General features: G+C 42.2%; 1 protein-coding gene across 2 annotated transcripts; it reads left to right on the plus strand.

Annotated features, from left to right (window-relative positions):
* Positions 1-146: 146 nt before the first annotated feature.
* ZBTB11 (zinc finger and BTB domain containing 11) lies at positions 147-21,859 on the plus strand. 2 transcript variants are annotated; one of them, XM_080376031.1, is made up of 11 exons: positions 147-2,970; positions 5,549-5,784; positions 6,466-6,697; positions 7,867-8,675; positions 11,126-11,305; positions 11,801-12,037; positions 12,414-12,558; positions 13,642-13,759; positions 16,391-16,549; positions 17,033-17,208; positions 18,574-21,859. In XM_080376031.1, exons 1-11 carry the CDS (start codon positions 2,661-2,663, stop codon positions 19,104-19,106), a joined length of 3,135 nt encoding a protein of 1,044 aa, XP_080232157.1. In that variant the 5' UTR covers positions 147-2,660; the 3' UTR covers positions 19,107-21,859. The 2 variants fall into 2 exon arrangements, with proteins under 2 accessions (XP_080232157.1, XP_080232158.1); XM_080376032.1 differs by lacking the exon at positions 18,574-21,859 and adding an exon at positions 17,911-18,567.
* The last annotated feature ends 336 nt before the right edge of the window (positions 21,860-22,195 follow it).

The following is a 22,195-nucleotide window of genomic DNA, read 5'->3' on the forward strand; positions in this document are numbered from 1 at the left end:
TGTGCCATGTTCTCTTCAACTGTGTGAGATATGCTGAAGAGAATTAACCTGTAAAGTAATTGTGTCTGGTTTTGCAGACAGAACATCCTCTTGCTGTAAAACACTTGGTTTCTTAGACAATCCACCATGTTAGCACACATTTCACAAGTCTTCAATGAGTGACTCAGGTGGCAGGGAAGATGGAGCTGATGTTTGAGGAGCTGTTCTTGCTCCTTGAAGGACAAAGCAGCACATAAGTACAAGTTTATTCCCCATCAATGACAAATGGCATAAAAAGGGGTTTCTGAGCTCAGAAATAAAATCTAAAGGGGATGTGAAGCAGTACCGTCTGCAAGCAACTTAAAAAGGCTAATGCACTACTTGTGTTGTGGAACGCATGTAGCAAGACGTAGAGGATCAGAGGAGAAGAAGTAGGTTGAAGAATGGGAATGGATGGTTTCGTGCACCACGTGGCTCTTATGCACGAAGGTTCAGATGCAACTCCTGGGTCAGGAAGTAATAAAACAATGGATTGCTGGAAGCTGTTGTCAGGAAAAGCATGGCTGTGAAGATTGAACTTCAAGTGCAGCTGATGGTATACCCGTCAAGCCCATGTAGGTTAATATTTAACTTCCAGAATGCAGATAGGGATTCCCTTAGGAATTTCCTGCCCCTAGAGGGTATTGTATTCTTCATGGAATTACATATAATCTGCTTTAGTAAGCACAGTGTAGGTGGTGTTTTGATGGCTTTGGTACAGCAGTGGCCTCTGACTTACTACAAGCATTGGAGAAAAAACACTTCTGTTTTCTAGATTGGCTATTTGTTGGTTTATTCGTGACACATCTTAATGTCTGTTCGCTTGGAGGAGCTTTGAGGGCTCACTTTGCTACCTTATCGGACTGGTCAAGAAAGCTCCTATCTCCCATGTTCATAGTTTGCTTCCTGCACTTCTTTGTGGCTTCAAAAACAATGGCTGTTACGGGCACTTTGGGTTATATTTTGAGTTATGTCATACTTTGTTTTGGGTTTATTAATAAAATAGATACAGCTCTGGATGAAGGTTGCAACCCATTTAAAGTAATTCTAGCTTGATCAGATCAGTAGGATTTGCACTGTTATCTTCCAAACAGGCTTTCTGCTGTAAAAAGCATAGGAGCTACTCAGGTTTAGAATTCAAAGGAGGGGCTTTAAATTGGGTAACACTTGAAAGTGGAGGAGCCAGAAACTGCAGGGGGAAAGGGGAAAGAAAATGTTACAGGGAAAGGAATTCTAATCATTTAAAACTCAATTCTGAAAACACCACTGAATGTTACCTATGCTAGCAGTGACTGAAATCCTGATTTTATCAGTGTCCTGTATAATATATATATAATATATATATACACACCTGAGATACTGCATGCATGCTTGTGAGTTTTCAGCTAAAAAGCTGAAAGTGAAGGTGAGCTTTTACAACCTGCTTGAAACCATTAGCAATACATAAGTATTGATTGTCAGCTATGACTAATTAGTAAGTCAGTATTGTAAATGCGTTGAGGTTTGCAGGCTTTATCTGTTGGGTGTTACTGCAGAGGTGCACAGAAATGCTTTAAGATTGCTCCTTGCTGTTTATTCACAAGTTTTGACTGATACGGTGAGATGGAGCAAAGAATAACAGCCCATCAGCTTACTCCTCTCACCAGCTATGCTTCAATAAGCAGGGCAAGCTGTTCAGAGGAGGGCATTAACCCGGTGTAACTGCGCATTATTTAGCTCAAACAAATGTAATGCAATGAATTAAGACAGAAATTAGTAAGTTAAAAGGCCATGTGTTTACCTAATGCAACATAATTAGTTGCCATAAAAAGGTTTTCTTTCCCCTTACAAACCAAAAAGAGCACGGGCAAGGCCGGCAGACGTGGCGGCCCCCGCGCCACCCATGCGAGGCCGGTCGCGCGCTCCCGCCGCAACGTGACATCACGGCTCCCAACCCCCCGTAGCTCCCGAGCCCCGCGCAGCGGCGGCTGCCCGCTGCGGAGCTGGCTCTGACGGTGTTTCATTTCGGGGCGGCCCCCGCTCCCAGCGCCGCGGCCGTGCCCTCCCCGACAGGCCTTGCCCGGCTCTAAGATGGCCGCGCGCAGCCTTCGCCCGGCCCCAAGATGGTGGCTCTGCCCCCAGCACGAGCGGCGCCTTCCCTGAGCACACGCCCCTTCCCCACGCCCCGCCGTGCGCGCAGGCTTCTGACCTCACTTCCTCTTGTGTAGCAGCCATTTTGTCTTTCCGTCGCCGCTGCTGCCTGATCTCCCTCCCACCCGCCGCCGCTGGCCGCGAAACTCCAGTTCCCCCCCCCCGGGCCTGGCTCCCGCCGGACCCGCCGCCCGTGCCCTCCGGTCTCCCCGCGCCTGGGCGAGGGGCCGGCGGAGGCGCGGGAGGCCCCGCTCCCCCTCCCCTGGCCCGGCGCATGCTGCCCGCGGCCCGGGAGGCGCCTCCGCGGCCCCACGGAGCCCCCGGCCAGGGCCGAGGCGCCTCTCCCCGCCGCGGGTCCGCCGCATGTGAGCGGCCCGCGCCGCCCCGCGGCCCAGAGCCCGCCCCCGACCCCCCTCCGCCCGCCCCCCGGCGGCCGCCTGCCCGGCGGCGAGCGGGGAGGCCCGGCCTGGCCCTGAGGGCGCGGAGGCCGCCCCTTCGCCCCCCGCCGCGCCATGTCTAGCGAGGAGAGCTACCTGGCCATCTTACGGTACCTGACCAACGAGCGGGAGCCCTACGCGCCGGGGACGGAGGGCAACGCCAAGCGCAAGATCCGCAAGGCCGCCGCCTGCTACGTGGTGCGCGGCGGCACCTTGTACTACCAGCGGCGGCAGCGCGACCAGCAGCGCTTCGCCGAGCTCGAGGTGGTGCTGCAGGCCGAGCGCCGCGCCCGCCTCATCCGCGCCGCGCACCTGGCGCCCGACGGCGCCCACCGCACCCGCCTGCAGACCTGGCAGGGGCTCTCGCAGAAGTACTGGTGGCGAGGTGAGCGGGGGCGGGGGCCGCGGCCCGAGGGGGGCTGGGGGCCCTGCGGGCACCGCTTGCTGGCCTCGACACGGGTGCCGTGACACGGGTGCCGTAGACACCGTGCCTTGACATGGGTGCCTTGACACAGGCACCACTGACACGGTGCCCTGACACGGGTGCCTAGACGCTGTGCTTTGACATGGGTGCCCTGACGCGGGTGCCGTAGATGTGGTGCCCAGACATGGGCGCCATAGATGCGATGCCGTGACACTGGTGCTCTGACACTGGCACTGTAGACATGGGTGCCTTGACACAGGCACCATAGATGCCATGCCTTGACACAGGTGCCACGACATGGGCGCTGTAGACACCGTGCCGTGACACAGGCAACGTAGATGCTGTGCCTTGGCATGGGTGCCTTGACACAGGCACCATAGACACAGTGCCTTGACACAAGTGCCATGACGTGGGTGCTGTAGACACGCCATCTCAAAGCACACAGTGCCTGTGGCTCGCTCCTTAAGAGACCAGCCTTGCTGTGTGAGTTATACCTTGTCCTGTGGCTTCTTACTCAGCAGCAGTATTTGGACACATGGAAGTGTAGAGCATGAGTGGCCCCATCCACGTGCTGCATGCAGCCTGCTGCAGGTAGTGATTTCTCAGCTTGTGCCCTTTCTGTGGGGTGACAGTCTATTCCATGTGACCTGGTTCGGCTTTTAACCTCGTAATACCTGTTCTGACTGGTGTGTGGATGGTGTTTGCTTTTAAAGAGTAGAGCTACTGGTGGTGATTTGCACCCCTTGCTCTCATTGCTGTGTTCGACTCTTTCTTCCAATGAGAGGCCTAAAAGACCGCACTAATTGTCAGTTGGCACTCGAGTGGTGTCATAGCCATTCGAAATGGTAGTGTATGAACAGCAGTAACTCCTGATCAGGACCACCTTTTGGCTGAGCCGAGGACTTGGTATCTGTATTCTGTTTGCATTTGGTGTTCTAACTTTTAGTCTTAAATATCCATTAAACAAATACCCTCCTGCGTTTCAGTTGCCCGAAGCCCAGTTTCTGTTTGTATTGCTTTTCTTGTTCCCATCAGTCAGCAAGTCTCATTCCAGCTTTAGTTTTCCTTGTCTTAATTTGGAGGCATTTTGCTCAGGCTGCAGCCCATCCTTCCTGTCCAGATCTCGTTGATTTGAGCATCTTTGATGTGAAAAAGGATTTGCTGTCTCGGACTTGATACATCCATTTAGGATGGTGGTCTCCTTGCCCTTATCTGGGCCCTCATTGCCTGCCCAGCACTGGACTGTTCCAGCATCTGCTGTCATCCTATGCCTTCCTTAGTGGACCTCAGTGTATCTTCTGTTCAGCAGAAAAGAGCATTCTGCATCTTTTGATCTTACCGGTTACTTTTATTTGCACAGCCTATATTCTCTTACTTCTCTTGCACTGACAATATTAAAATTTGTGCTCTGCTTTCAGTTCAAGTGTTAGGTTTCTTCTCTGTCTCTCCTTTAAGACACTGGTTTCTTCTGCCGTTACAGTACTGTTCTGCTGCTCATGGACAGACATCATCCTGAGATGGGTGCCAGCCTGTTCTGTCTGTCTGCTCTGTAACTGGGAAGCAGTCGGCTGGAGTATGGCCCAGTGGCCAGGAAGGGTGTTAGATATGTGATTTCAAGAGCAGAGCCCTTCTCTCCCGAGAACTAGTCCTGGTTTCAGGTGAAACCAAGGAAACATAAAAATGTTTGAAATCTGCATGAATGTCTTGGGTTGCCTGAAGTATGTGTTTTCCTGATCTTTACAGACATATATGCATAATGATAGTGCACATCGTTCTCTGGAAAGGTGTGAGCAGTGCAAGTCTAACTCTTGTCAGCCAAGTTTTTGAGCTGTGCAGGGTTTTGAACTACAGAGGCACAGCTGCTGTTATGTATGCTTTTATATTGTCCTAATGAAGAAAATGAATTTCGGTTGAAAGCCATACACTGAAAATGTCTTGGTGCCTAGAAGAGCTTAGGAACTATTGAGTATCTAAAATTATTTAGCCAATAAAGTACTGGTAGGAAATGAATGTCTTTAAACCTCAAAATCATAAGCAGTTGTTTAAATCATGTAGATAATACATATTGGCATTGTTGCATGTAACACAGTTGGTCCCAATTTTGCAAAAGCCCTTGGGTGAACCTTCCAGTTCTTGTCCCCTTCAGTAAGAACAAGCTGAGGCCCACTTCTGTGGGTTCGGTGCAGGATTAAGACACAGCTTTCATTGTTCTGGGGCTCTTAGGGTGAATGTATAAATTCAAACATTTTTTCTAGCCTCAAAAGTCTTTCTGAGAGGGTCTACTTGACATAGTGTAGTGATGTTCTAAATGTTCTATCCCAAATAAACAATGGATTATAGTAGTGATGTACAGTATACAAGGGTGTGAGAGAAGCAGAACTGGTAAAGTCAGAGAAGGAAAACGCAGGTGACTGACTTTGATTTTTCTCAGTAAGTGTGTAATACTGTTTTGCTAATCACCTACCTACTTAATTGCATGTTTAAGGTAAATTGAATGAGGATTTGAAGCCTAATTAAGCTCCATTAATTTTTTTCTTAGGTATTCTTAAGCAGGTTAAAGATTACATAAAAGAATGCAGCAAGTGCCAGGAAAAGCTAGATCGCTCTAGATCTCTATCAGATCCTTCTGAAATGCTGGAGGAACTAGGACTGGATGCAAAATCTCATGAAGACAGTAATGAAACAGATGATGAATTGAATAATGCGACATCAATCCCAGCTGCATCCCCAAAGCCTGTGAAGAAGAAGCCAATAGCAAAGCATGAGCTTGTATTTGTAAGTACCATTGTTTACATCTGAATGTATTTAAGGTGTTTGTTAATGTGTTTTTAGTCACATAGCTATTTTCCATTGTTGTGATAATCTTGTAATAGTAAGACAACAGATACTTTGCCAAAGGTGTTCGGAATGTGGAAGCAGGTTACTGGTATATATGACGTGAGATTAGTTATAATGCATGATCTTTGGAAAATAAAATCACCCTGACTCCTATTTATGTAAATTGGACCAAAGGGAGAATGAATGGCAAAAGTATAAGTTGTAAAGGATCACATGCAAGATTCTCATAGAGTCTGTATGTGTTACTTAATAAGTGATACTGTATTTATATATAAAAACCTTGTTGATAACTGGGGGCTCATGTGCATGTAAAGATTTTGGAATTAAGAAACAGTTTCAGACTGTACCATTGAAAAATACGGTCAGAGAACTGTTTGAATTTCCATGTCTTCCTGGTTTTCCAGTTGTTTCCTTTTCATCTTTAATTTTTTGTTTGGAGGGAGGGTGAAACTTGATGCATTTAAAGAAAGAACACAATAGTAAAGCTAAGCTGTGGGTTATACAGACTTGAACTGATTGTATGGTTGCAGAAAATAATCCTTTTCTGTGTATCAGTGTGAATGCTTAAAAGGGCACCGTCTATATTTAATGAAGTTCTCATAATGTTGTTTATGACAGGTTGACAGTAAGGGCCTTGTGAAGCAGTCATCTTCCAAACATTGTCTGTCAGTCTTAAACCAACTGAATCAGCAGAGGCTTTCCAATCAGTTCTGTGATGTGACTCTGCTGATTGAAGGAGAGGAGTACAAAGCTCACAAATCTGTCTTGGCAGCCAACAGCGAGTACTTCCGAGAGCTCTTCATTGAAAAGGGAGCTGTCTCTAGTCATGAAGCTGTAGTGGATCTGTCAGGTGAATTGTTGTGGGTTTCAAAGCTAGAAATCATAATATCCTAAGTACGGTGTATAGTAATTGATTCAGTCTTTTTATGTGTTCAAGACAACCAAATATTTTATCTTGGTTTTTTCCTCTCTTTTAATGTAAAAGTATTCCTTGTGGATTTTAATGCTAAAATGATTGCTCTGGTTTTGCATGATCTGACCTTCCTTATTGAATGGACTATGGGATTTGCAATTTCATCTTAAAATTTCTGAGAAGCTTTGGAAGATTGATTTTTACTTTGCTTTGGCGTGTTTTCTCCTTGTATTAGTCACAAATGTTAAAAAAGGGAACGTAATGAAATGCTTGAACACATCAAGAGGGATGTTGACTAGCTTCTTGGAGAGCTGTTTAGCTGAACAAATACTGCATTGCTCCTTATGACTGTGAAACACTATTGTACGTGTTTCTGCTTGATTCTCAAACCTTCTGGTACCTTAAAGATAGGAGACAATCCTAAAATAAATGTTCTAAAAATAGTTTTGTAGTGATGAAGAATACTGTAAAGAACATATGCCTACTGTGTTGCTTTCTTGTTAGTTTCTTAACTGTATGTGTCTCTGCATGAACAGTAGTTTTCTAGTATGATTGTCCAGAAGGTTCCACTTACTAAATATTTGATTTATGAATTATAGAACTGTGGAAATTATACCAGGTGCTTATTTGTAAGCATTTCTATCTATAAATCCGTATTTTTATTTTTTTCATTACCCACTTTCTTGTCTTATTTTTCTGCCATGTCAGTTGTTACTGAAGTCCTGAGTACTTGCTGAATGTAGCAGGTCCAGAAAGGTTTAACTTCAATTAAATTAGGATTAATGTACTTCAAAAATATTGAGGCTCTCCCAGCATCTTGAAACATTCTTCCAGATCATTTTATTGTGAGCTACCTCAGTTCTACTCACTACAAAATGTTGTCTGAGCTTACTTCCACGTAGAAAATACACAAGGAGGATGCTTTTGTGTAAATGACAATTAACTGAGTCCCAGTGGAGGGGCTTCAGCATTATTTGAAGTGTGTTTTGCTCTAAATTTCAGACTTAACCATATCATGAACTGTTGTATCCATCATGGGATATTTTGGTGTAATTCGAAGTCATCAGTGTTTGCTCTAATCTCATTTTTTTTTTAATTCCTGGTAGGGTTCTGCAAGTCCAGTTTCCTGCCTCTATTGGAATTTGCTTATACTTCAGAATTAACGTTTGACTTCTGTAGTATGGCAGAAGTGGCCATGCTCGCCCGGCATCTCTTCATGTCAGAGGTCCTCGAAATCTGTGAAAATGTGCACAAACAGATGGAGGAGAAACAAATCACAGTGTACCAAAAGGGAGATATTCAGACAGTAGAGTCAACACAAAATTTAGCAGAACAAACTGAAGTTGAAACGCAGCCCATGGACAGTGCTGAGCAGCCTGAGCTCGCAGCCAGTGCTGTGCCAGTAGCTGTGAACGGAGCTCCTTCCTCTGCTGGGACAGAGGCAGCAGCAGCACCCCAGCCTGACCTCCTGCTCCCAGAGCCTGCAGGGGCCACTCCAGATGGTCTTTTGAAGCCCGTGGAGCAGTGTGAAACAACTGCGAATTATGTCAAGGTGCAGCTGCTGGAGAACGTTTCATGTAGCACCGTGTCTGTGGCAAAGGTTGAGCCGTCGGCTGTGGAAGCCATGGACACTCAAAGTGAAATTGAGACATATCAAAATGAAAGTGGTAAAGCAAATGCAGACACTGCTTCTGAAGACTTCTCAGGAATGCTCAAGCAAAAAGATGGCCAGCAGAGTAAAGAACAGAGCATTTCTGTTTCGCTGCCAGAAAGCCTAGCGTCCAGCCAGGATGATACTTACAAAAGCAAGCTTCGCCAGCGTTCTGTTAGTGAAGGGGGATATATCAGATTGCATAAAGGAATTGAAAAAAAACTGCAAAATAGAAAGACAAATCCTAAGTCTGCAATACAGCAGGTATTCTGTCTGTCTTTAGGCCTGTTGTCAGTAATTGTCCACTGTTTCGAGACCAATCTGAAAAGACTCTTTTCCCGATTCCAAGCACTGTCTGGCAAATGTTTTTCTTTTTTGAGCAGTTAATGTTACTGCAAACCAAAGTAACTTCTAAGATGTGACAGTTAAAAAACACCCAACATTGGCATCAAAATCCCTTCTGTATTGAAGATCTTTAGAGTGCTCAGTGACATTAGTCCAGCTTGAATGTGTCCTCACAGCTTCTTATGGTTGGACAGAAGGTGTATCTTCTCCCCAAAATTCTTAATGATCTGGGAATTTAATTCTTAACTAACGTGTGTGTCAGTCATAGTATTAGAGGAGTGAGACTCTACATTTGTGAAGAGTTGAAAACAGAACATCAGGGATGAAAAATTTGACATGTTACATAGATCTGAAGACCTAGTTGTACATTATAGTAATGAAGTCCTGCTACCTTCAGGTTGGGGTCAGTTAAAAAAAAAGGTTCAAAGAATGCTGGTATTAAACTCTAGTGCTCGGACATACTAAGTGTTAAATAATTGCACTAGTTGCTTCAATTTTTTTTTTTTTTTTCTTTTTTTTTGTGAAATGGTGGTCCTATTATTATTTCCCCTTTAGGAACCTTTCCTTTTTTAGTGCCTATGGATAGCTGACATTCACCTCACTGAGTGAGAGAACAAAACATTTATTTTTGTTACAGAGTACACTTTGCCTTGCTTATTGCTGGCTAGTTAAATCTTTGGAAGAACTGTTACTTTGCAGAGGGATGCTGTCAGGTATTTACGTACTAGAGCCACCAGGCCCACACACAAGGGGATAATTTGTTAACCAGTGCAACACCCTTATAGCTAGAAATTGTAGCAGGGTCTCCTTATGTAGGTGGACAGCTTAAAGCCCAGATGTTAAAACTAGCACAATCAAAATATTTGAGCCATACTTATGGTGGTTGGAGAATGATGAGGTTTTGTTCTGTTTTGGGAGGGGGAATATTGACCTTCAGGAACAGTTCCTGTTAACTTATTTTACTGTTTCTAAATGTGGCCCCTCGACAGATGAGGCCTATGGACAGTGGCCACCCACGGAAAAAAGCAATGGGTTTAGATAATTGCTCACAATTGGACTTAGGAATAAGTTTCCACTTTCCTAACTCATTTTGTATCTTTTAGCATTTTTGTCTCATGCATCCTGCAACTTCCCCCCCTGCTCCTCCATGGCACTGCATGTCATATAAGTGTTGGGAAGGAGACAGGCCTTCTTGAGGTTCCCAGTTTTGATGCTGGAAGAATAACAGGAAAGAGAGGTTGCAGGAAAAATGCTGCTGACTTCTGAATGACAGTAATTGCAGTTGGCACGGAGATGTCAGGGGTGAAGTGTGCTTTGTATGAGTAGATTATTTTCCAAGCTCTTACTAATCATCTACTGGCCAAAGTTATTTTTGTGGCTTCACAATGTAGCCAAGTTTGCATAAGTTTTCAGAGCAACAGCAAAATTAAAAAAAAAAAAAATTTAGATTTTGTGCCTGTGTTGAATTTCAGCTTGTTTTTGAGAGATATGGCAGAGCTAGAATGTTTTCAAAAACGTAAGGTATCTCACTTGCTGAGAGAGCAGGAAGAAGTGGGGATGCTTGTACTTTTTTTTTCATTGCCTTAGTCTCAGAAACTTGAAGAGGAAGTAGACCTGATACAGGAAGTTTTAGCCTAATCACTTACAAATTTGTCTTTTAAAGAATTCATCAGCAAGTTTCTATGAAGGAAAACGAGATTATCAGCTTTGGGTAGCACTGACAATACTGTAATAAAAAAACCTTGGTGCCCAGCACAAAAAAAGCCCCCAACCAACCACACTAGTAAAGCTGGAATGCTCTTAACCAGAAAGAACTTTGCTTAAATACCGTAATTTTTTTGTATAGGTTATTAATAACTCAGTTTTTGCTGGGTGGTAAAAATGAATTAGCCTTCCCCTCCCCCCCCCCCCCCCCCTTTTTTTTTTTAATTTTTTTAATCTGATGACTTTTATAGTAAAGCCAAATGTAAATCCTGAAAAGGGAAGTTGGAGTTTAGGAAAGGGCTGGAAACATTTGGTAGAAACTGTGACTGGCAGTACTTTGTGGTTCCTCTGTAACTGTCTCTTAGCTCTCACTTAGGCAGTTACTCAGGGCTGAATAGTTAGTTGTGTCTGAAATGGTAAGTCATTGTCTACCTATAATTATAATCGGTTTATGGTTTTAAAACGCGACCAGTTTTTCACCCACCATGAGATAGTTTTGCAGTGAACTGAAGTGGGGTAACTTTCTAGCAGCTAAGTAAACTGAGCAAAATTAGGTGTAATTTACAGTAACATGTGGAAACATCAGCTTTTAGTACTAACTTGCAGAGGAAGTATGAAATATAGTGAAGTAAAGTTCATTCAAGGGTTATGTTTTTCCAACTTAGGTTGCCATGAAGCTGGTACAAAGAGGGAAAAAAATGAAACAGCCAAAAAGAGAGACCATGGAAAATAATGAAGTAGAAGCTCAGCACAAGTGCACTGAGTGTGGAATGGTGTTCCAGCGGCGCTATGCACTTATAATGCACACGTTGAAACACGAAAGATCTAAAGATTATAAATGCCCAGTAAGTTGTTGCCTTGGGTTTTTTTTCCTGTAAACCTCCCTCTTTACGAAAAGTCATTTAGTAACTACATTAGTAATTATTTTTCTTGTCTTTTTTTATATGTGTATTTTCCTTATGGATTTCAGAGTTGGACACAGCCCTGATCTGGATGGGGTGGTTTAGCCACATGGCCTGACAGCACTGTGTGACATGGGAGTGTGCTTGCTGCTCAAGGCAGTGCTGGTGTGGGCTTTACTTTTAACCTTACCCATGAATTTGTAACTGTGTTTAGATTAGCCTGGAAGTTAGCTGCATTGGGAAGTGATCAGTAGTTCTGTCAGTAGCCATAAAATTAAAAATTTCCAACTGTTAATTGACCTGAGATAAAATACCTGTTGGAGTCAGGTTATAGACCTAGCTAATCATATTACTATGCTTAAAACCTTAGGTTACCTTTTTTAAAAATAATTTTTGAGTATTAAATGCAAAATAAAGTTGTAATATTTTCTTTCCCAGTTGTGTAAAAAAGAATTCCAGTATGGTGCCTCCCTGCGAGCCCATCTTGTCCGGCACACTCGGAAGACCGAAGTGAACACCACAGCTGCTGGTGTGGAAGAGACAGGCATGTCTTCGGTGAAAGGGAGAACTAAACGGGAATTTATATGTGATATATGTGGGAGAACTCTACCTAAGCTCTATTCTCTCAGAATACACATGCTCAAACATACAGGTGTGAAACCACATGCATGCAAGGTAAAGAGAAAGTTCTTTTGTTCTGTAATCAAGTTAGTAATGTTTTCTTTATATTTTAATACGGACGCTGTCCTAAAATTTAGGTCACTTCAGAATAAGGAAAACTACTGTAACATTCCTGATGAAAATTCTTGTAGTTCAGGACTGAGAAAACTAGAATGAAGTTGAATCATAAAAGTTCGTGTTCCTATGTCTATAAGAATGTCTCCCCTTGAGTATTCTTTTTTAACAGACCAGTTCTGGCACTGGTGCAGAATCACAGGCTTGGCCATAGTGGTTCACAAGAGATACAGGATGTTTTGTTGTGTTTGAAGTTAAACACCTATTACGTAATGAGTTTTTTTGGTCCTATTCCACCGGTTGTGGATTTTTTTAGGTTTGTGGAAAGACCTTTACGTATAAGCATGGATTAAAAATGCACTTAGCTCTCCATGAAGTACAGAAACAGTTCAAGTGTGACTTGTGTGAAAAGTCTTTTGTCACAAAAAGAAGTCTTCAGGAACACATGAGCATTCATACAGGTAAGGGACATGAAAGAGGATCCTGTTGCTTTGGTTGGCTATTGTATGCTGCTGAACTTTAACGGTGTTCTTCATTGTCAAAGGAGCTGTTTACAAAAATAAATAGTAGTTTCTCCTTTTTCTTCTATCGGTTAGGCAGCTGAGATAGATATGTAAGTAGTCATCTACATTTATTTTCTGGGCTTATTTTACCTTAGCTTAATATTATTATACAGAGTGTTCTATACAAAAACAGGGAATCGTGGTTGGTCTGTTCCTATGTTTTTATGTACCTATTTAATGCACGTAACATAGCAAGTAAACAAAGACAGGCAACGGGCTGGAATGTTCCGGAGCACGTGCACTTCCAGCCTGTTTTTTCAGAGGAAAACATGCCAAGTTAACTCTCTTAGAATCTCCGTCCTTTACAAGACTTGCTGTACTAGTACTGCAATTTTGTAAAACCTGGTATTTTGAAAGTTCTTAGTGTGTGAAGGGTGACAATATAACAATGTAATACAAGTAGAGTTCTAAATTGTAATGTGTGGACATTGGCTTTCTTGTTTCCCGAGTTGGGCAGAATCAAAAGGAAGTGACTGTTTCTTTAAGGCAATTTGTTCCAGAAATTAAGCAATTTATATTAGCACTCAGCACTCCTAAATTGATGAATTGTAGCAGAAAACTTTTCTTTTAAGGTGTTATTCCACAAATTCAAGATTTAAGTCATACATAAGCAATGCTGTGTTGCTAGAGAGTTTGTGTATTATATATAAACACAGGCAAGTAGGTTTATTTCACCCAAGAGGGCAATTTTTTGGGCTGTTCACATTTCATTACTAATTAGCAGCTGCAATGTTGTACCTGTGTTTAAAAACATGCAGTAAAGTAATTTAGAGTTGCCAGCCCCCCTTCTGTATATTATTATGTTGGCACATACAAAATACACCTAAAAATTCCATCTGTGTGTAATTAAACCAACTTCTCCTTGTAGCACTGCTCTGATTACTTAAGATTAATTACATGAGAAATAAAAAACAGTCTTACAAAGCACTCCAGCAATATGGAGGCCTGGCTTCATATCATGTTTTGTTTTGTTTTTGCTAGGAGAATCCAAGTATCTTTGCTCCATCTGTGGAAAATCTTTCCATAGGGCATCAGGACTCAGTAAACACATAAAGAAACACCAGCCAAAGCCTGAAGTTCGTGGATATCACTGTACCCAGTAAGTTGGTTGGTGGTTTGTTTTTTGGGTTTTTTTTGGTGGGCTTTGTTTCTTGAACATCAACGGTCCTAGTATTTTTAAAAATTAAAAACAGCTCCTTGTCGTAGCATAAAACTCTTTACTGGCCTGGTATAAGAATTAAAGCTTAAGAGTAGAAACATGCACTTTTTTTAATACATGTGTTGGAGAGCAAAAGCTTGGGTTTTAACTGTTACCTAGTTCTAGTTTCATACGGTTGTTTTCTAATGAGTGTGTTTGCGCTTGTAGCTGTAATCAGTAACGATGTGGTTTTAAAGCTCACTTGTAGGACAGATAGCAGAGCGATGAGCTTGTCGGAGGCAAAGAGCCTTCAGCCTCTTTTTGCCCTCTTCTACTATGATAGTTGATTTCAGTTTAATTTGAAAATTTCTTACACAGTCTGCGATATCGTGTACTTGTGTGCACTGCAGGACGCGCTGTGTTTAGCAAACAGCTCTGCAGGAACATCATAAATTAAGACTCACTGACTATTGCAGTTAACTTGATTTTAAAACTTACATGACCACGTAAATATCTTTGCATTATGGACTTTGGTTTAGCAGAAACTCTGTACCTGGAAAGAGCGTGTTTCCTAGTGTGTCAGCTGGACACAGATACATTTCCTTGAGCAAGCAGACCGTCGGAGAACCTTTTGAGTGACCTGTGAAGCACAAATGGTGCTTCATTTCCAAACTGTCAATTAGGTTTCTGGAAACTCTCTCGGGTATTAAGAGGAGTTGTACAATTTATGTGATTGCCTTTGTGCAGCTCATGGTTTTAATGAAAGCTATAGTCTAAAGTATTGTTTAAAGTATCTCTGGTAGTGCCACAGCATCCTAGCAAAAATAGTATTTTCTAACTGCTGAAAACTCACTTTAATTCTGTCAGTAATGTTTTTATTTAGTGTTTTTTAATGCTAAAAATCTCAGCCTTAGAAATACAAAGAACAGAGCTAATAGAGTCCACAGCAGGGACAGAACTGTTTAATGAAACATTTTAGGGAAGTCAGTTTTCTTTTTGAAGGAAAAATATATTTTAAAAAATAATTTTTTTTTACTCAGGGTAGTACAGTCATGGATTCAAAGATGACCTTGACAGCAAAGATACTTTGATTCACCAACTCCTTCAGACAGACACAGTCCTTACATCTTCTACAGCGAAGTTCTCTACTAAGAATATAACTCACATTGTCAGAAATAGTTCAGAGTGCTTCACTAAGCAATAACCAGCCTTCAGTTATCTAGTTCAGTGGCTTGGTATGTAATTCTCCCTGCCAAGCTTCACTTTGAGCTTCTGGCCCAGTTGAACAAAGCTGAACATGAGTTATTTTCCAAAAAATATTTGTGGAAGTTTCCCAGTGAAGTATGTATTTAAATTGCAGCAGTGTGTGAGTGTCTGGGTGGGGTGGTTGCTTCAGTTTTTTTACTTCCCTAGTGGCTTTTCCAAACATGTGATCCTTGAGGGGAGAGCACATGTGCCAACCCCATCCAAGACCCTTAGGGGTCTTTGTGATACTTTTTGATGTGGATCTGCAAACCCATGATTCCTGAGAGTCCCAAGAGCTGTCATTTTTTTTCTACTAGGAGGAGGAGGATGTCAGGGTGTCTCAGGGGACCGTCAGCTTTTTTTTTCCTCCTCCTTTTTTTCCTTTCCCTTTTTTCCCCCTCAAAAGTGAAGAAGGTTTTTTTTTCCTCTCCAGAACATGCATTCTTTGGGAAAGGTAATGTTAAAAGTTTTGTTCCTCTATGGAAGTTTTTTCTTCTCAGATTCCGCTGGAGGCTGGGAATTCTGAGATTCCCTCATTCCAGAGGTTGATCACCTGTAGAAGGTCAATCCTCCACCTTTGCTTGCTGGTGTTTCTCTGTCTCTGTCCTTTCTTGAGCGGTACAGCTATATGTTGTTACATAAGGAACCGATGCTGATGATCAGACGAAGATATCCGAAGAGCAGCATTTCTTGCAAAGGGAGAAACCATGTCTTTGGTTAGACTGGCCTTGAGTTTTCATACTAAGAGGAGTTAGTGATTTGTAATTTTATGCAGTCATAATATGGCAAGGTATAAACGAAGGAAAACCAGGAGTTTGCCTGGGTTTAGGTATATACAAGCAGCACGCTAAAGAATGAGTATCATTGCTTCCAGATGCTTTCTTGCAGGGTTCTGAATTTGTTTTTTAATTTATCAGAATACATTTGGGCATTGCAAACAATAAATCCCAGTTAACTTTGTATCAATGAATAATCCTCTTTAGTTAAGGGAAGAAACAGCTGTTACTATCCTCATTAGTTCGTATGGTATAATAGAAATTTCTAATGTCTTTCGGTCAGTTTGCCTTTGATTATTCTCCATAAAAATAACAGAAAAAATATAGTTACCTGTAACAGACAAAAGTGTTTCAGAGATTCTCAAGTTATATTCCAGACTTCAAGATAAGCTGCTTTTCCTTTTAATTTTCCCTAGTTGAAAAGGGATTGTGCTTTATATAGATATTGCTGATGCAATAGGTATTGTCTTCTCAAAGTCTTCAGTTGCTGTTAAGGAGGGTTCCAGTGCCTTTGAAATCAGGATCACCAAGATCTTTCTTTCATGGGATGCTAAAACCTTTACTGTTACAGGTGTGAAAAGAGTTTCTATGAAGCTCGAGATCTTCGGCAGCATATGAATAAACATTTAGGTGTGAAGCCATTTCAGTGTCAGTTCTGTGGAAAATGTTACAGTTGGAAGAAAGACTGGTATTCTCATGTAAAGTCTCATTCTGTCACAGACCCTTACAGGTGAGGAGAGATTCATTTAATAACTGAACGGTACTAATGTATACGATGTTATACATCCGCAGCCAGTCAATAAGGAACTGCCTAGTCCATTGTTAACTGATTGCTTGATGTTGACTGGGGTCTTGAGTACTCGGGGTCAGTTGGGTGACTTCAGGTAGTGTTGTTCAACTGTTAACCTGCTGACGCAGTCCTGGAACTAACACATATGAAGTTGTAAGAGTGTAAACATAATTGATGAAGTTAGAAATGCTTTGTATGTGATCTCACTTCTCTGGAATGGTAAGCGGAAGCTTTGTGGCTGTGAATAAGAGAAAATGTAGCTCAGTCCAACAGTGTTATTTCTAATTATGGAACTACTTGTCATTTGAGACAGTATTCTCATTAAACTTTGCCTACTGTAATTAAAGTGCATTTTGGTTTAAAAAGCATGACATAAGCGTAGAGTAGTGGTTTCAATAGATTCCTCACTTAACATATTTTTAGGTGTAATATATGTGGTAAAGAATTTTATGAGAAAGCTTTGTACAGAAGACATGTCAAGAAAGCCACACATGGTAAAAAAGGAAGAGCAAAACAAAATCTGGAACGAATTTGTGAGCATTGCGGAAGAAAATTCACACAACTCCGGGAATACAGGAGGCACATGAACAATCATGAAGGTATGTAAAAAAACAAGTACTCGTGACATCCCTGAACCCCTCCCTGTAAATGCTATGGAGAGAGAGGTGATCATTTCTTTGAGTCTGTGTATGTCTGGTGTTGCAAGACACACAGAAGTTCTTACCAATTCTCCAGTTAGTTTTGTGCTAGTCCTGGCTTGTTAACACGTGCTTCCAGTGATTCCCTGAGGTGGCTGTTGGGATTTTCCTAAAACTGCAGTCACACACAAGGGACAGTGACAATTCATCCTTCTTGGAACTTTGATGGAAGAGGAACTTTTTTAGAAGCGATTAGAATATGTGTATCTGGCAAAGAACTGGATGTAGTAAAACATTCTCTCGTTTGAAAGGTGCAGATGCTTAACAAAATACTCTTCAAACAGGAGAATGATTGACCTGAATTTTAAAAAGGACCACTGAAATTGGTCAACCTCTTGATTTATAACAAGCAGTAAACTATGTGATGTTTGGGGAAAATATGAAAATACAATAAAAAGTATGTGCATTTTAATTTAGATGTGAAGTATGATACTGATTTTTGAGCATTTGGTTATTCCAGCTCTGTTGGAAGTGTGTATATACTCTTCTCTCGGGACAAAAGCCACTTTTTTGAAGCCATTCTGCTCTTAAAGAGCTGTTACAAGTAAATCTGATGGTTGTCTAACCATTGAAATACAATTTTTTTTATTTGTTTCTAAACAGAGAAAGTGTCCTGTAATAGGTACTAAGCCTAAATCTACAGTAACTGTTAGAGAGGAGAAGCCAGTATTGAAATAGCGTTTGTCACCACTCTCATGCCCCATTAGATACTACAGACCACAGAACTGGGATGCTAAAGGGAGAGTAAGAGTATACAAACATCAGGTCCAGTGTTTGAACGTCCACGGTGTGGAGGAGGGAAACAGCTGTAGAAGGTGTTACAAGCTAACTAGAGTAAGTGCTGCTTTTATGAGAGGTGTATAGAAGGATTTGCAGAAACAAAGGGCAACTAGAAATGTGACAAAATCTGTGAAGTAAAACAGGATTTCAGAAAGGCATCACCGGCAAAAAATAATTAGGATTTTATTAAGCAGTATGCACTTAAAACAGGGGAGAAACTGCACTGAAAGGAATTTTGGGAAGAAGATATTTTTAAAAATATTAGATTGGGCAGAGCACTTGTGGAAAACTTTATTGTTGGATGTATTATGCTGGCATTATATTGCGGTACAGAAGTGGTAAACAAGGTCTCTTTTTTTTGACATGGAAAAAGTTAGGGTACTTGGAGGTTTTATAATGCTGTTCTTCCTGTCGCGTCTCGTCACCGCTCGTGCGTGTCGAGGAGCACTGGCAGTCACCGTTGCCTTGCCTTCCTTTTGAGAACAGGCGTGAAGCCATTTGAATGTCTGACTTGCGGAGTGGCCTGGGCTGATGCGCGTTCCTTGAAGCGTCACGTGAGGACGCATACTGGAGAGCGGCCGTACGTCTGCCCGGTGTGCAACGAAGCTTACATAGATGCCCGGACACTGCGGAAGCACATGACCAAGTTTCATAGGGACTACGTACCCTGCAAAATTATGCTGGAAAAAGATACTCTTCAGTTTCATAACCAGGGGACGCAGGTGGAGCACGCCATCAGCATTTTAGCAGCAGACATGCAGGAGCAAGAAGCGGAGATTAGCGTTGATAGTAGTGAGATTGAGACTGTGGTAGTGACAGGGGAGACGCTTGAAGCCATCGAAGCAGTTGCAGCTAGTGAGGAATGTACATCAGTCTCTACTCTCTCTGACCAGAGCATCATGCAGGTGGTAAATTATGTATTGGCGCAACAGCAGGGACAGAAAATGGCTGAAGTGACGCACGCCATTGAAACTGTAGAAGTAGAAGTGGCCCATGTTACGAAGGTGGAGGAAATATAGCATACGAGAGCACCAGAAGGGTGAGGTCTTACGATCTGCGAGAGCTCAGTATTTAACTGATTAGCTGAGGCGTACAGTGATGCCTGTTTTCAAACAATTAATCCTCAGTATTGAATGTCTTGGTGACAAAACACTGCACCATTCATTACAGGGGAAAACTTAAGATGCCTCAGTGTGGGCCAAGGCTTTGAAGGATGAAATTTCTGCACTGGCTATAAATGTAAACAAACAAACAAAATTTTTAAATACTTGGAATTATAATGTTTTCTGTGTCATGGAGTAAGTATCATGCTGTAACTTTTAAAAAAATGAAAAGGAAAAAAAGATACAAAGACGCTGCACTAAAAGCTAGAAATGCACAGCTATCGGTAGCATTTTTTTACTTTTGGTTTATGCACATTTCAATTTTGTGAGCAAATCACCTGTGTTGGGTTCTGTCTGTTTACTCCCCAAGATGAGGGAACGGTAGAATGCTTTGTGCAGCGTGTGCTTCATGTGACATGCAGAAAACAGGCTTTTCTCTTCAGGTAGGTACCCCGCCGGCAGTCGGCAAACCCTGGGTTTGGAGAGGTGCTTGAAATGCCAGGTCAGTGGATGGCAGGTCCAAGGTTCAGCAGAATGCTGTAGAACTTTTCGCAGATAATGGGAGGGGGGCTGCTGAGATCTGAGGAAGTGGTTCTGTGAGGCAGATTGTGAATTTCAGTTGACCCGAGGACAGCACGCTGCAGGGAGCTACTTAGAGGAGTAAACTGCTTGTTATGTGTAAGCAAGGAGCTTGTGCTTGAGCCTCCGTGCAGAGCCATATTCAGTTTAATGGTTTGGTTGAGTAAAGGAAGCTGTCACCTCATTGTTGTGCACATCCAAAGCAGGCAACCTAATGATGGATGTTTCTAACTTTGCATTACCTTTGGTGTAGAAACTAAAATGAAAAAGGTTTAATGGCACTTCTCAGAAATATAAAACATACTGACACAGTCCAGCGAGTTACGATCTGATCTTCTTGTGTAATTTGTGGAAAGGAGGAGCCCAGCCAATTCCCAAACGGGGACACAAAGCAGCATCAGGATAGACAGCTGTGAAAATCTTAGTGTGGGGTAAAAACTAAATTTATTTCAAAATTACCAGAGACCTTATTGCTTGCTGCTGTAAGAAAATACTTCTAGGGCAAGCTGCTTACCTGGTGTTGCACCACGTGGATGGAAAAATTCTTACTAGGCGTTCCTGCAAGTAAGTGTGAATCAGAGCCGTGCTTGGCCCAGGTTTAAATGCCTGTGATTTAATACCATGAACAGTGCGTATCTTAGTCCGTGCAAGGCGCAGGTTCTTTCACTGCTGTTTGGGTGGGTGTTTCTTTAGGCCAGAAACACGTCTGTTGAGGTAACTGAGAGTGCTGTGCACATTAAAAAATACAGTTCTGATTGTTCAATTGGCTTCAGTCTTTAGTATCGCCAAACACTTCCCAGCTTTGACAGCAGCAAGATATCCAAGGAGCCAGAAGCCTGTAGAATTGCAGGGTAAACTTCCTAAAGAAAGTTACTTGCATGTAACTGTGCTACCTGTGAAAGGGATCCCCTGAGCAAAATGTAAGTAAACCCTGTGACAAAGTAGCCACCTCATCAGAATTAGTATTTCTGCCTTTCATCTTATTTAACTATTTGAGTATCTGTCCACGGAGCTACAGAATGGACTGTTCCTTTTATACTTTGCAAACGTGTAGATAAGCGGCGTTGGAAACTTTTGAAGCAACACGTAGTTTGAGTTCCTGTCTTGGATCTGAATTAATCTGTAGATGACTATTTCAAAGGTCAGGGTCTTCCTGCAGAGAAGTAACGTAGTTATTTACACATCCTGCAGCCCTTTATGATTGTATTCTTTTCTGATTACCAAATGGAGTAAAACTGAAATGAATACATTAAATCAAAGAATAAAATACCGGTAGCTGTAACTCTTGAATTTTTGTATGGTCAAGAATCTGGAGATAGCCATCCTGCTTAAAATTAAAATATTGCCATTAAGATGGAAGATTTAAAAAAGCACTAGGTAAACTTTAACACTTCGATGTTTGTATCTTAAAAATAATTGTGTCTTACTAAAGTGAGAAATGTTAAAGGAAAAAATAGCTGTAAATAGTGCTAAAGCATTATTTGTATATTTAGTGTGTTACCTTACAAAAAGATTATTACCCGCACCTTAGTCTAATCTTTGGTGCGTTTATTTATTTGCCCAACCTACAGAAGAAGCAGAAGTGAATCTGAATTTCGGAGCCTTGTTACCCACTGTAAAACACTTTAAGCGACGTGAGGGGCTGCCGTTCAGCAGCGGACAGGCAGAGCAGAAGAGGTTGTTCCCCGAGCGCGGCTCAGCCGGGAGTGCTGGAGCTGAGCGCCCCTTCCCAGCATGGCTGTGCCTTACCTCCCCAGATGGGTGGCAGGCGGGCAGGGGGTGCCGCTCCTGGCTTTGCTGTTCCCGCATGCGGGATGTTGCCTTATGTTTTTCTTTAGACTTCAGCTCTTCATTTAAGTTGCTCACAACCCTTCTGCAATCGATTGGAAGTCAGACTGCAACTACGCAGTTGATATTACTGGATTATTTTTTTTAATAAAGCTAATGAGAAGTGTCCATTTATAAAGTATTCCTAGTGAATTCCTGTACATAAAAGAATTTGATTTGTACATTCTCCTGTTTTTATTTAGTGTTAGATGTATAAAGTTACAGTTATTTCCGTTATGAAATAAACTGGGCTTTGCCATGAATTACTCTCAAGCAACTTTTCTTTTTCAGGGGGAGGAAAAAGGTGTTGCAGCATTACGTGTTCCTCTTCAGTATTTCCCCTTCCATGTACAGACAGATGTCTGGTTGGGATGGCTCTAACACCTACTTTTAATTTTTGCTTAAGGCTCAAAAAATTAACTGGTACGAGGAAAGGAAATCCATCACCCTCCTAAACGTTGTTGGTTCACGGCTGTATGAGAGCATGATGTTGGCAAAACATGTCGCGTGTTGATACCGATGGCTCTGGCTGTAGAACCTCGTGGGGGGCGAGGCGCTTGCCCAGCCCCCGACCCGACATGCAGCTGTGGCTGTTGTAG

This window comes from Falco punctatus (assembly GCF_963210335.1).
Source record: "Falco punctatus genome assembly, chromosome: 2".
Lineage (NCBI taxonomy): Eukaryota > Metazoa > Chordata > Aves > Falconiformes > Falconidae > Falco > Falco punctatus.

Coding starts and splice junctions, on each gene's coding strand:
- ZBTB11 (XM_080376031.1), top strand. CDS start 2,661: ATGTCTAGCGAGGAGAGCTACCTGGCCATCTTACGGTACCTGACCAAC. Junction 8,676..11,125: donor CTAAGTCTGCAATACAGCAG/GTATTCTGTCTG, acceptor TTTCCAACTTAG/GTTGCCATGAAGCTGGTACA. Junction 16,550..17,032: donor TCTGTCACAGACCCTTACAG/GTGAGGAGAGAT, acceptor ACATATTTTTAG/GTGTAATATATGTGGTAAAG.